Below are 15,941 nucleotides of genomic sequence, written 5' to 3'. Positions count from 1 at the left end.
AATTAAAATGGCGACGCCGTGGTCGACGACAACGATCTTCAGTTTAAAGTTTGGTACAGACATAATGTACAGTACGTGTCGATCGAAATCACGAAACGATTTTATCAACAACACTTCCGTTCCAAGTGCGAGAAGAACATGACGTCATATGTTCCAACGTTTGCTAGCCACCGCAGCAAGCTAAGATGGTGTATTGAAACAGCGTATTACGTATCCTATGGCCGTACACTCTATGTTTTAAATGCCCTCACTAAAAACGTCCAGTGGAGTCGGGTCTAGTGACAGTTAAATGACAATTTCACCCCATGACAAACTTCTGAAATGTTTTTTCCAACCGAAGACAAACTAACCCATACCACTCGTTACTGCAAAGTAAGCCGTTCTTTTCGGCTTTTTTTTAGCATGGTCGACAGTCACTGAACTTGTTCATGAACTGGATCTGGAAAACAGAAATAACTCTCTACGTCATTTCATGAAAAGTTTTATCATTTGACATGGCGCAGCATGGCCTATATAGCTATTGTGACAAAAAACAGCAATCAACCATTTAATGAAAAAGTTATAGTTTTATGAAATTGTGAGTAATGAATTATGGCCACAATACTCTGTATTCATTTAATATATCAGGATGGAGTGAAGATTAAGAAACGAAATTTGGCATGGTAGTTTGTGTGTGAGGGAGGTAGATGCTATTAAATTTTGGTTGTAAAAGGTAGGGGTGGGGAGATAAAGGAGGGTCATGTCTCGAGAGGGATTGGACTTAATTAATGAAGATGTTATTCGTGATTAGCATCTACAATTTCTTTTTTTTCTTTTTTTTTTTTATAAAACTCATCCCTACCCTCAAAATTAAGCTTTTTGCTATTTTATAATAATTAATAATATAAAATTTTTTATAACAAAATCTCGTAAATGATGGCACCACACACAATATTATAATTATAATTAAAAATATGAAATTTATATCTGAGATGAAAAAAATTGCGCCAATTAAAAAGTTCTGACAATTTGGATGACGGCCAAAGTTTTTTTCTTGGGAGTTTTTCTTTGGTAAAGATAAGCTTGGCGCTTGGAGACAACAATAATACTGGTACAGGTAAAAATCTGTGGGTCTTGTGTGAGAAATGTTTTCTAAAGCCGATGCTATAATGACAGAATATAACTTTAATGGACTGCTTTGTCATCTCTTAAAACATTAACTTTTTGGTAATGTAGGCAATGAATATCCAGAAGAAGTTATCACCCTTCAACAGAAGAAATTAGTACGATCCTTCTGTATTTGAGTATAAAAGTCTGTCATTTATTTTGTGCGCGTATATTTAAAAATTCCTAAACTAAAACTATTTTTGATATGTAATTATTAGTTCTGGAAATCTGGCCTAAATTCTAATGTCTGCAAAGAAATTGAAAATACTGAAAGTAAATGAAACACCGAAAAAAACGGCATTCTTCCAAAATAAAACCACGAAAAAAACTTAATTTGTGTTCATGACTATTCTTATAACTTTTAAAAAATAAAATAAAGTAAATTATTATAGTAAAATCAACTTTAAGATAATTTTTAAAAGATTCACGTGACTTTTCAGAATAAAAATTTAAACGATTTCGAATATTTTGTAGAATATACTTGGACATTATGGAGTTCAAGATTTGGTTAATTCTCCAAAATTTGGTAAATATAAAATTATAATTGGAAATATAATAACATTTAAAAAATACCTTAAAGTTTATTGTAAAATCATTACTTATATTATTGTAATATATTAAAATTATAAATTAATTTATTATTTTTATATTGGGAGTTATATACTTTCTCATTAAAATAAGTCTACACTAAAAATTGAAAAAATTAATTTTTTAAGACAAAATGAAAGATGTACAATGTAAAATCAATTTTTAATGATTTTAAAATCTTGTGAATTATAATTGCTTAAGCACATAAAACATTACATTTATAACAAACACAGTGTACTCTGTGATTTATAATGCGTTTGTTAAAGTAATAATGCTTATATAGTGTATGAAGAAATGACTCCAAATGAGGATATATGAGATAATATATGTTGAAATGATGAGAGATGTAATGAATTCATCATGTACGTTTTAATTATTGGAGCTTCTTATAATACTCCTTCTATTTAATTGTCTCGGGGATTATCAAAGAACAAAATAACTAAAAATATATATATCTAAGCGTCAATGAAATAAAAAAACAAACAAAAAAAATAACAGATAATTTAAAATTTTAAAAATTTTATTCCGTTGCTGTTAACCAGTTGTTTGCGGAGTTACTGCTATTGGAGTAACCGGTTTTCATTAAACTGTTGCGGAGTACTCCAGTTGGAGTAACTGTCAATTTACTTTCATAATTAACTAGTTGGTGGCGATTTAAGCACTGATTGGCTTTTATCTACATAGACTAAGTCTGTTTCAACGAATAAGATATTTGTTACCACCCCATATTTTTAAATTTAGGCACAAAACTCCTCCATTCCATGTTAAGTCTATGGGAGACCCTTTCTTTTGTTCATTTGACAATAAAATCCTAGTTAGCATGCCCGTTAAGTTCTAATTGGTATATTATAGCTAAATGACTATCCTTTGACCAATAAGCATTGACTTGGGTTTGTGGGGTGGGAACTTTCTTGGAAAAAGTTATACCAACTTCGAGCTACATTGTCAGCTACAAACGTAAACAAACAATTATAAATCGTTATTCTTATCTACTTTTAGCATGAATTTAATAAATTTTTATGTATATTTATCCTATTTAACAAATAAGCTTGTTTTTTAAGCCATTCAGCCATAAATCTTTCAAAAAACAAAGTACTTCCGGTTATGGTGGTACTTCCGTAATACATAAGATATACATGTATAGTCGTTAATATAATAAAGTAATAATCGCTTATTATAGTCTACTATTAGTACAATAAATTAAATAACGTATAAATAGAATCAAATACACATCATCAGTAATAAAAGTGTATTGACCTAGATTTAGAAAGGCCACCACCCCCCCACGCCGATCGGCGTTATAATCTATAGGCCGTATTATTTCTCTACATTGATTTAGAAAGCTGCAATTTTTTTTATTTGACAGAAAATATACATGTCTACGTAACGTATGTAACAAATTAATAAAAAATTTATAAAAAAAACGATTTTTTAAATATTTTAAAATCTTAAATTTTATTAATTTTTTTAAACGTACATAATATTTTGAAGTTAACAATCGTAAAGTGTAATATGTACGTGATAGAAAACTGAAAACAGATTATATCTACTACAATTTTTAAGCGAGATATCGCAAATTGAAAAACCACTTTAAAAACCACAAAACCTGTACGCAACAGCGGTGTAGTTTCGGATTATCGAGTGCGCAGCTGACAGGTTAAGATAGGAATGTTTTTAAATTTGATTGATTCATTCATCATAGAATGAATCTAATTTAAATTTCAGTTTTAAAAATATAACTGTAGGTCTACTTCAGATCTGACTGTACTTTCAGATGTATTTCTTAAGCGTATATTTATTTATTTAAACTATAAATATCATTTTCTGCCTGAATTTGTTACCGATTTTAATTATTAATCCCTTTAACCCTTATAAAATTAAAGTTACTATGATGTCCACACGAGCATAGACTAATCTGTGGTCAAAACCGAGCAACTATGCAGAAAGTCGTTTTCGTTTTCTTTTTTCCGTATAGATACAAATCCGAGTGATAGTGAAACATGAATACCGTATATTCAGTTATTGTTATATACAATATGTCTTATCGTCCATTACAGTAATGCATTTCAATATTTAATAATTTTATACCGTGCCGTTAGCGAGTTCAATCGACTGTTTGGACGCAAAAATATTTTTATTGCACTAGTTTTAGTCACCATAAGTATGGGTAGTCGTAAGTCGAGGATTGAATGTAGCCTATTCACCAGTTATACAGTATATCCGAATAGCGTACAGTACATTATCGTGATCGGGAAGTTTGTCGGCTATTTACAGGTATTCTTAATGGAAGTTTCACTGTATATCATCATATAGTTCTTTTATATAATATATATATCTATTGTGTATATATATATAATATAAAAATCGGTTCTCTCTGTGTGTATGAATTCCTTATAACTAGGCTTACCATAATATTTTTTTTCTCAAACCGGAAGAATTTTGAAAAAATGCAACAGAAAATAAAGCCTACTAGGATAAGTACTTATGATTGAAAAAGCTAAATAAGGAAGGTCTTAATAGCGATATACTAATATGCTTGTACATGGGACATACTAATATACTAATACACTATACTAATAATGTATTTTTTCATACTTTTCGGTTATCCGTTTTTTTCAGTTGTCCGACCAACCTCAGTCCCCAATTGAGTCAGATAATCGATGCTCTACTGTACTTAGATCTAGATACGAAATATTTAGATTGGCAACAGTAGTGTAACAGAGGAGATTATTTAGTTTCCAAATCGCCATTTTACTCGAGGCTGCACTATTTTTACTTCTTGTATATTTGGAACTTTTAAAATTTTTACCAAATAACCGGGACAAAATGAAAAATACTGGCCGGGACGCTGGGGCAACATCGTCAAACCGGGACAATCCCGGTCAAAACGGGACGTCTGGTAAGCCTACTTATAACTCCTGCAATTTTTGCCCAATCTAGATAAAATTTTGGTTATATTTGTTTTGTGTTTCGACGAAAAATATAGGCTACTTATTTCGCGAAAGTATTAGCTATAAAATAAATGTTTTATCCATATCGGATCGGTGATTGCACTTACGTTTCAGTGACGTCAGTGACCACGTGACGTTCATGCTTGACGACGGAATTTCCCTTAAGTTGCATTTTTAAAATAAATATTTTGGCAAATGGCGTATTTTACACTTACTTCATTAAATTTAAACTTTAAAAAAAGATAGCCGCCTCGTGTCACTTCTATAACAATTTAAAAAAAAAAATCCTTCTATAGTGACCACGTGACGTTCTATTATTATCCAATCGGAAGTAACGATCTAACGAACCCGTTATTTAGAAAGTATTATCTCCCGTCGACTTCAACAAAATAGATTGGCAATGACTGCAGGAAAAGCATCACAACAATAAGCTCGACTTGAAGTAGACCGAGTAAGACATGTTCAAAGAAGAATTATTTCTTCTGAGTCAGATTTTATTAATAGGAGAACAGGCAGTTCAGTTTAAAGAAGAAAATGTGTTGGAACATGTCATATATCACTTTTGTAGTGCACTACATTTTGCACAAGAGTTTCCAGTTGATGGTAAATTTAATTCTTCTTGTCACGAAGGAAAAATTAAATTGGAAAGGCCCAGAGATGAATACGGAAAAATATTTGAATACCCTGCAGAACTTCGTGACCTATTTAATGTCAATAATCCATTTCATCAAAACTTCAAGGAAAATATATGATCATACAACAGTGTACTTTCTTTTGCATCAATGGGTGCAACTATTATACACGTTCCAGGCAATGGACCATATGTTTCTAAAGTACAAGGCCAAATGTATCATAGGACATCATACAGAGCTGCTAAATAGAGAACTACCAAAATTTGCACAACTTTATTGATTGATTCAGATCTTGCTACTGAAAATAGAATGGTACTTTGAGAAAATCAGCAATGTTTACCTGAAGTCATGCAAATGCTTGACATATTACTTTATTGCATCAATCAGCTTGCTGATTCATGAAGTACTACGACAGGAATGTGAACAAGCTGAAGAAGAAAGATTACAAGTTGCAGTGATTAACTTGGTACTTAAAAGAGATTGCCATTTAGATTTATGTCATTTCAATAAATCAACTGAAAATGAAATAGCAATGGTATTTGTAAATGATGGCAGTGAGCCTCCTTTAGAAAGACAAGAATTTATCCAAATATTCAAACAATCAAGATCATACTTTTATTAATATATCCATATTAAGTTCAAATATTGACCCAATTACTTATGCTCTGTGGTCTGAAGACCACGTGTTCTGTTGCCTAACCGGCTCGTAACCAACCCCTTGGGTGGTTCACGGTGTAAAGGAGGGACAGGCCCTCATAGTGTAAAAGTTTCCTGTTGTAAAAGTCAATGGGAGGAGGGGAGGTATGTGGTCCAAAGATCATGTGTTCTATTGCGTGATCCTTGGGTGGGCCGCAGGGTAAAGAAAGGATGGGCCGCGTTTTCGGAAGAAAAAAGAGAGAGGGAGATCGCGCATGCTCAATGGAAGAAAGGACTTTTTTCGGAAGAAAGAATGGAGAGAGGACGTGTAGACGATAGAGTCGCGAGATTGTTTTTTTTGTGTGTGTTGTTTCTTTTGTTTTAGTGTCTGTTATAGCGAAGGGACAGAGTAGTGATTGGAAGGACTAAAATAAACTTTAAGTTCTTTGCATTGGAGTCATAGAGTGTGTGATTTATTTCTTTGAGGTTTCTTTTTGTTTTGTTCCTGCACAGGGAATACTCTAAAGATCGAGTACTTCCCCACAGCTCTCTTATTTCCTTTTGGAGAGCCAGGGACAACCAAAATGGTAGTGTGAGTCCTATGAAGATACAAACAATACAGTAATCCCTTGCTACTTCGCGTTTCATTTTTTGAAGCCTCAGTATATCGCGGATTGTTCAAAAATATTTATCAAAAACTCAAAATTGAGGAATTATGGCGCGAAAGTTGCTCGCACGCTAGCAGAAGGCAGGGAGTGCCCACACAATTCAAAATCCATGTCTCTGATTGGCTGGCTAGCATCCCGCCATTTGATATCCCTCCCGACTCGGGAATCTCGCAAGCTGATTGGCCTAGACGAGTCTCGTTAGCTGATTGGCCTAGACGACTGCGCTCATTCAAATCAATGTTTGAGTGATGCTTAGTCTCGAGGTGTGCTAATTTTTGTTGTTTTCTCTGTGTCTTTTTGTTCAAAATAGTGCTTGTGACGCCCTTGAAAATGGCTCCTAAACGTCCTCCACCCTCTAAATCCTCTAGTGAACCCAAGAAGAAGAGAAAAATGATGACATTGAACGAGAAAGTTAATTTATTGGACATGCTTAAGGCAGGCCATAGCTATGCGTCTGTTGCACGCCATTACGGATTGAACGAATCGACAGTTTGCTACATAAAAAAGGATGAAGTGAATATTCGTAAAACTGCCTTGATAGCGTTCTCCAAGGACACTAAGCGAGTTTTGACTTCTCGTAATAAACGAAATTGTGAAAATGGAGAATGCCTTATCAGTGTGGATATCGGACTGTCGGGAAAAGAAGGTTAGTCTCGATACCAATATGATTCGGACTAAAGCCAAAGCCCTGTATGATAGACTCATTCCTGAAGGAGAGTTGAACGAAGACGACGAAGGTGATGACGACGACGAAAATGAACCTCAGCCTAGTACCAGTGCCTCGAGTGATCCTACCCCACGAGAAAAATGTGATTTTGTTGCCAGCAAGGGCTGGTTCGAGAAATTCAAGAGGAGATTTGGCCTTCGCAGCGTTCCTTTGTATGGGGAGGCCTTCTCGGCAGACCAAGAGACAGCTCTTCGTTACGTCGAGGAAGAGTTTCCGAAGATAATTGATGAGGGTGGTTATCTCCCAGAGCAGGTCTTTAACATGGATGAGACTGGCCTCTTCTGGAAGAGGATGCTGTCCGGACGTTCCTTTACAAGGACGAATTGAAGAAGCCAGGGTTCAAGGCCCACAAAGATCAAGTGACTCTCCTCATGTGTGGGAATGCTGCGGGCTTCATGCTCAAGCCCGGCTTAATTTACAAGTCCTTGAATCCTCGGGCTTTGAAAAACAAAAACAAAGCCTTGCTGCCCGTCTACTGGATGCACAACAAAAAGGCATGGATAACAAAAGCCCTCACACTCGACTGGTTCGTAAACTGCTTTATCCCGCAGGTGAAGCTGTACCTCGCTGAAAAGGGGCTTCCCTTTAAGGTCGTCCTCTTCATGGACTGTGCAGGAGGACATGCAACCAGTCTCCATTATGATGGGGTCCAAGTGGAGTTCCTGCCCCCCAACACCACTTCCCTTATACAACCCATGGATCAGGGGGTCATTCGGGCCTTCAAGGCCCTCTACACGAGGTCCACGATGGAGGGCCTCATTTCCTCCATCGACGAAGACAACGTGGTCTTCAGCCTGAAGAACTATTGGCGGGGATACAACATTGCAACGTGCCTGGTCAACATTCAGAATGCTCTTAATGAGATGAAAGAGCAGACACTGATTGCAAGTTGGAGGAAATTGTGGCCAAAAAACGTCACCCATGACTACGAGGGATTTACGCCTGATGAAGTTCACCACTCCGCCGTAGATAAGGCTGTGAGGCTGGCTCGGTTGGTAGCCAATGAAGGGTTCTCCGACATGACGACGGAAGAAGTGAACACACTGATCGAGTGCCACTCGAACCCCTTAACTGACGAGGAACTCGTCGAAATGACAAGATCGGTGAGTGAGGAAGAAGAGGAGGTATCTGACAACGGTGACGACAACGAAGCTGAAGAACGTGGCCTTACCTTGGAAAACCTGCAAGAGCTCTGCAACATAGCACGGACTCTGCAACAAAGGGCCCAAGAAATCGACGACAACATGGTCAGAGCCGTAGAATTCAGTAACCGTATTGACGGTGTAATGGCATTGTACAAGGGCATCTTTGCTCAGAAGAAAAAGACAACGGTCACAACTCCCCATCACGATGTTCCTTGTGTGCCGAAAACATTCTGCAGAAACTCGTTCTGCTGCCTCTACGCCGCCTCCTGCAGCTACCCAGCTCTATCCGAAGCTGCCCGCGACGATCCAGCTCTATCCGAAGCTGCCCGCGACGATCGCGTTAAAAATGAGAGGGTGACACTACTTCGCGGTTTTTCACTTATCGCGGCCGGTTCTGGTCCCTATTAACCGCGATAACTGAGGGATGACTGTACTTGGATAAGACAATATGCCTGTATCCTGCAATACAAAGTTGCGTAAACAGCTATTAGGAACTATTTTAATCATATTATGTCAACTCCAAATTAAGTAATTTGGAGGGATGAATCAACAATCCTTATCAATATTATTATTAATTAAGCATGACTAAGTGCTTAAATTTGTATGATGGTCAAAGCCATCTTCAAAAGAACACAGTCCTTACCATTGTCAGAATTTAAGATGATAATCAGTATTTTTGTGGAAAAATAAAATTGTCTGGTATCTTGTATCCTACTATCCTCACAAAAATTTTTTGTTGTAGCAGATCAAAAGTACTGTCTGAGGCAAACTGCCCTCTAACTACACTATTAGTGAGATTTTAGGATGGGCATTCACCCTAATGCCAACTATGGACAGTGAACAAATATGTTGCTTTATCTTTGCTAATTTTCTTTTAACATTTTTATACACCATTGTAAGGGTGTAGTTAAAAAGAACCATTATAAGTACAGTGACCATATTTTTTGGGAAAAATAAAGGACATATCGAAGAAAATAAAAAAAATACCTTATAAAATTCATAAGTTTATAACATTTATTACGAAAATAGTAGCATACAACAATGCATACATTAAAATTTTAAACAATCTTAATTATTACACATACACACACTGTAAAAATTTAAATAACATTAATTTTGATACTTTTCAGTAGAATTAATTTTTTTAATAGCGCCGGTTTACGCTTTAAAAAGTCAAAATTCCATACAGTTCATTTGAAAGTTGTATTTGACAGAAATACATGCTTCTAATGTGCTTACTTTTAACTGGGTTTTTTCATTCGTCCACATATTATTCACCAATGAAAATATTCGTTCGACGGAGGCATTAGATCCAGGGAGACATAAAGAAAATTCTACGATTTTACAAATGTTTTTGAAAGCAATTTCTGTAAAATGTTCAAAAATCTCAACCCACCTTTGATGGCAGGGCTCGTTATTCTGTTGCCATTCGTCGATCTTTTTGTTTGTGACATATTTTTTTACACACGAAACTTCATCAAATAATTCACCGTCGAGTATATTTACGGACGAAGGATTCGAAATAAAAATATAGCTTTCCTCTACCTTCGCCCACAAAGGGATTTCGCGTAATGTGACCCATTCAAACACCTCTATTTCAATAAAACACGTGTCCCAATTATTTAGATATCTATGCACGTTTGATAAAATGTGTACACAGCATCTTTGAATTTTTTGGCTTGTATATTTTCTGATTTTTCTAACACTAAAATCACTTTTCTAATAACAATAGGAAGAAACCCCTCATTTTTTTCTTTCAACTAACTTTAGCTTTAATTCCTTTAGAAGTATGGATGTTTCTCACATTGAAATTTCTTGTGATTCAACTGTCAATATATATTGGTGAAATATTGAGGCTTGGTTATGAATAAATAATAACCTCTGCTAATTCCTCTGCTAATGTTTCATTGAAAAAGTTTTTCAGAATTGTGGGACATTTTTCCATATTCAAAAAGTATGATTTTAATGGATTAAATAGTTGTAAAATACAATCTAAAGCTGGTAAAAGAGTTAGCCAGCGTGTTTTGCTGTAACCAAGAAGCTTTTTATATTGAACCTCTGCATCATCACAGAATTCTTCAAAATCTTCTACTCGTATTGTGTAAATATAGAAATGTGAATAAATTTTTCTATCACTTCAATATCTATCGAAAGACAATCTACAGCTGTGCTTATGCAATTGTTCAATATGTAGGCAACACAATTAACTCCTATCAATTTATGTTTACTTGATTGTTGCATTTTAAATAAAACATTATTCTTTCCTTTTCTTTGGAACCACCAAAATTGCTGTTGATATTGTCAGCACACAAAGTGAGTAATTTATTAGTAATTTCAAATTTTGACAGTGATTCCTTGATGCAATTTGTTAATATATCTGAAGTTTCTCCAGAAAGATTATTTATATTCAAAACTTTTACTCTGACACTGCAATTGGGTAAAAAATATCTGACCAAAATTGTGCACAATTTAGTATTACCATGATTCGAGCAATCCGAATAAATAGTTATATAATTTGTTTTGCTTAAGTCAGTTTTAATTAATTCAAAAGAATATGGTGCAAAAACATTACAAATGATTGCTTCCGTTTTCGTTCTTGCACAAGAATAGTTTTCCTCAAAACATTTCTTAATTAATTTAGAAGTGCGGTCATTTGATTGAAATGAATAGTTATGTTGTATTGAGTGATAACACCAAGATGCCTCTTTTAGTGCTAAAGCCTTTAGGTTGTCATCAGAATTTTTATTAACGAAAAATGAGTTTAACGATTTGTTTGTTGAAGCCCGTATGTTCGCTTCTTTGTGTTTTGCTGTCTGAATATGCTGTGTAATTGCTGATCTGCCACTATTCTCAATATTAAAGCTGGCTAAACATTTGTTGCATTTGACGTCACTATCCGTTATTCCTTTTTTAATAAATGGAAATTCTTCTTGTAATGTTTGATTAAAAATGCATTTTTTTTTGGATGCCATGATAAATTATCTACAAAATATAAATTAAATAATACCTAAATACGAAAAATTAGAAATAATAGACTAAAAACTCACATGCAGTCCCTGTGTAACTAATTAACATTGCATAAATGTGTAGTAACTGATGCGAGGTCCACGTGTGTACTGTCCAGAGAAAAAGAGTGTACTATAAAGAGAAGGGAAACTCAATGGTAAAAATGTCACATGCTCCAGCCCACAAAGATTGCCGACAAGTAGTGACGAATGCTCACCAACGCTCCAAGTGTATTATCCACCAACGAGAGAGTTAGAAAACTATCACAAAAATCCCCATAAGAGTGTGCACCCCCTGGTACTTTCAAAGGGCTGTTCAGTTGGCGACACACTGCACTACCACGCTCTATGTAGCAATGCACGACACGATGACAATGCTGGTCGTGATGGTGTAGGCCCACACGAAACTAACTTGTTCAATATATTATTTAAAAAAATTTTTTGAAACTTTGCGTCGACTTTACAAAATAAAGGACAAAACGCCTATTTTAGAAAATAAATAAAGTTAGAGGACAGAACAGTGAAATAAAGGACTGTCCTCTTAAATAAAGGACGTATGGTCACTGTAATTATAAGGGTGTTTCTTGTTTATTAGAGCTTTTAAAATTGAAAAGTATGTTCTAATTAAAATATAATTTTAGACTATAAATCTCAATTATCTTTGAAGAGGTTTTTAAATTACAAAAACTTTTTTAAAAATGATTAACATTTAGTCTATAAAACTCATTTACATTTATTTGTATTATAGGACTATAGGAGTTTTATAGTATGTTTTAGATAATTAAATTAGATTATTATTTGACAAATTTATAATTATTCTTTATTTTTTTTACAGATAATTGCATTTATTTCACTCACAGCTATTATTATTTTTTCAAAAATACTGAATTATAGAGGTAAATAACTATCATGTAATTTTTATATTTTTATATTGAGAATTCATTGAAAAGTTACTGTAATTATCTTTTACTGTTAATATTTGCTTATTTCCACCTTAAACAGAATATTTAAATACATTTTTATGTGTACTGGAAAGTTGTTCTAATATTTATGATGAGAAGAATTACTTTACATTCAAAATATACATTCTTATAAATATGTATATAAGTATATATAATTTAATCTTCATAAATATTATAAAAAAATACTGTTATAGAAATAGCAATGCATATAAATACAATATCCTGTTTAAAAATATGAGCTATGTCATAACTGTATATTCTATTTTATAGTTAGATGTACTGTGTGTATTCTTCAGTATAATTGAGTAATAACATATGAAATTCTGAAAATGATATCAATTAGACAATGTGAAAATATTAAAATTCTGAATTCAATATAGGCTATAATTATAATTCTTTTTATTAATGATAAACAAAACATAATGTAAGATTTTTTTTATGAATAATAAAACTTCAAATTTAATAAATTAAAATGTCTACGCAAGAATTTTAAGAATAGTTGCTAAGATTATGCATAAACTGGAAAAGATTTTTTCCTATCTCAGTTATTTGTGGAGAGATTTTAATGATTTCATTATAAAGTTGAATTTTTTTTTTTTTTTGGCTAGAAAATAAACCATAGCTAGTACAAAGCTACAATAAATAATAGATAACCAGGGGCAGATCCAGTGGGGTGCAGAGGGTATATGCACTCCCTAAAATGGTAAAATTCTAAGCAGAGAAGAGTTTTCCATAGTAGAAATACAAAGCTAGACTTTTACAATTATGTTATGTGATAATTTGGATACCAGTTTCAATCCCATAGTGCATTGCAAATTGGTTTATAATTTCCTAGAAGGTGATACTTACTTTAAATCCTCTACTGAAATAATTGTGACTTATCCTTAGCAGCAATTGTCTTATTGCCTAAAGGTTCACAAACATGGGCCAAGTGATCGTCTGGCCAACTTATCAGTTGGCAGGTTTGTGACTCATTATTGATGACAGACTGTCAATCAACCATTGGCCCTGCTGATGTACAGTACAACTTTCATACAATTTAACTGCTATAATTTAACCACTGGCTGACCCAATTTCAAATGATGACAAGTTATTGCTCTGGTGTCTGAATAAAAGCATCAACAAAATACAAGAATAAGTTGCTGCTTTATGTGTAATTGTATGAAGGGTAGAAAATACACAGTTTTAGACAATTTTAATACAATGTATGAACCTTTAATTGAGTGTTTAGATTGATTTCATCTTATAAGTAAGGCTGAGATAGCCAAACCATTACAGAAGAATGGGTTGTTTAAAAAAATGACTGATTTCACAATGATTGTTTTCAAACAGTTCAAATTTTTTTAGTTAAGTTAAAGGTTTTTCTATAAAACTCCAAGGATTAAGCATTTGAAATAGTGTCTCATGTAAAATGAGTGTTAAGAGAAGATATTTTTCAGAATTTGATCTTACATATAGCAAGAGTACAATGATGGCAAAATTAGCAAACAATGAGTCTTTAATGGTACTCCATACCTGTGAGAAGCAAATTCATAGAAACAATATTGAAGGAGATGACCCTGAATATTGAAATTGTACTTTAAGTGAGCAATTTATATATTGTTTATAGATTCTCTGATTTACCAATTTAATCTGAGGTTTGAGATGATGGCTAATAATGTGATTAAGGGGTTCTACTTGATTCCATCAGGTATGAGGTGTGAATTAAATGAAGAAATAGCAAATGAAATTTTAAATTATACAGATGATTTGCCATATGCTGACTCTTCTAAACATGAAACCATTGGAAAGAGTTTGGTGTGACCTGGATAATAAACTGGACAATATAAGGTTGACATTATCTAATAGTAGAAGTTGTTCTAAAATGTTCCCAAATATTATTAAAGTTTTAAATCTTTTATTACACCAGTAACTTCATTTGGTGTTGAAAGTGCATATTTGTTATTGATTTAGAAGCATCATGAATGAAGAGAAATATAATGAACTTATTTTGTTAATGATGCATAGTAAAGACATTGATGTCGGTAAATTTACATGAGGTGATAGATATATGTATGAAAGAAAATATACAAGATGGATGTTACTTTTACTTTTACGGCATACTGCTGTAAAATATTGGAAATAAAAACATTTTTTTTTTTCTATAATTATATATTTTCCAGGATTATTTACATAATAACACTGTAATGACCATACAAAAATACTTTTGGGCCAATTCTATCTTTTTTCTATATCCCACCAGAGACTGATAATATGCAACATGAAGATAAAATATAAATCTTTTTTCTGATTAATGAAAACTATTTTTATACACACTGCAGTCTTGATACTAAAAGTAATGGATTTTGGATATCGATATTGACACAAAGCACACCCCTAAACGAAATTCCCGGATCTGCTCCTGATAATATATTTTAAATCATAACAACGATTGATAGATAGTGTGTGTTTGAATAGAATAAAATGGTATTTGCTGTTCAGCATTAAAAATATTAACCAATATCTGCACTGCTCATGAAACAGATGCCAAATTTTAATTAGCAAACATATTCTCAAGTTTATCATACTTTAGTTTAACAGTTTGATATCCAGATTTAATTCTTCAATATTGAAAAAACTGGAAATCTTTGACTGACTTGATTTAAATCATTTGCAGTAACACACAATATTTATTTATTTACTATATAATAATAATGGTTATCCAATTATAATAAATAAAAAGAAATTTAAAAATTTCTATTTACATATCTTAAGTTTTTTGTTTCTCTTTTATTTCTTAAATTTTGAACATTAAATTTAATAATTGTTTTATTCAGGAAATGTAGCAATTTGCTATATGAAAAATTTGATTATATATAATTCAGTATTTAATAATGTACTGTAATTAACTTTTGCATATAAATGTATGTTATTTAAAATTTTTGCAGGTAAAAATAAAAAACAGTTCCGAAAAAGAGATATTATTGCATTTTATTTGAGATGGACAGTAAAAAAGGTAACTTTTGTGTTCGTAAGTTGAAAAATTATATAACAAAGTTTTTAATTTTTAAAATCTGATTAATTTGGGGCTTTCAAATTTCTCTTCTGAAACAAAATTTTATTTATGTGAAGATTTTTTTTTTTTTAACTTTTTCTGCCCTGTAGGTACTAAGGGAGCCTTTTTCATACCTATTGTAGATCTGACCAGGCTCAAGTATTTATAATGTTGAACAGGAGAGGAGTGGGTAGCTCTTAGCATTACAAAATTTTAAAAGGGTTTGACCTTGTAAAATATTATGTAATACTGTAAAATATGTTTAAAATAAGTAAAAATGATTTGATTCATGTTAAAAATGTAATCTATAGCATAATTTTAATTCTATGTTAGACTCTACTTTCAACTGGTAAACGCAGCAACATGTAATATACTATCCGGTCATTGTTAAAGTCTGCGCTTCAGCGTCGCTGCTTCAGCACTGCTGTATGACGTAAAACACGTGGT

At 33.1% G+C, this 15,941-nt stretch overlaps 1 protein-coding gene and 1 long non-coding RNA gene across 2 annotated transcripts in view; one reads left to right on the top strand and one right to left on the bottom strand.

Moving 5' to 3' along the window:
• Positions 1-1,595: 1,595 nt before the first annotated feature.
• Positions 1,596-15,941, top strand: part of LOC136969249 (neuropathy target esterase sws-like) — a 99,255-nt gene continuing 84,909 nt past the window's right edge. The window contains exons 1-3 of the mRNA XM_067263337.1: positions 1,596-1,672; positions 12,334-12,394; positions 15,388-15,455. Of these exons, the coding sequence (XP_067119438.1) occupies positions 1,637-1,672; positions 12,334-12,394; positions 15,388-15,455 (165 nt within the window). The 5' untranslated portion in view covers positions 1,596-1,636. The remainder of the gene's footprint in view (positions 1,673-12,333; positions 12,395-15,387; positions 15,456-15,941) is intronic.
• Positions 9,914-11,843, bottom strand: LOC136969260 (uncharacterized). The gene is made up of 2 exons (XR_010879795.1): positions 11,651-11,843; positions 9,914-10,123 (listed from the first exon to the last, which is right to left on the bottom strand). It is a non-coding gene; the product is annotated as an uncharacterized lncRNA (long non-coding RNA).

Source organism: Centruroides vittatus, unplaced genomic scaffold (genome assembly GCF_030686945.1).
Source record: "Centruroides vittatus isolate TY-2023 unplaced genomic scaffold, ASM3068694v2 contig_1773, whole genome shotgun sequence".
Taxonomy (NCBI): Eukaryota; Metazoa; Arthropoda; class Arachnida; order Scorpiones; family Buthidae; genus Centruroides; species Centruroides vittatus.
Note: the sequence above shows the minus strand (reverse complement) of the source record. Positions and strands in the feature narration are given on the sequence as shown.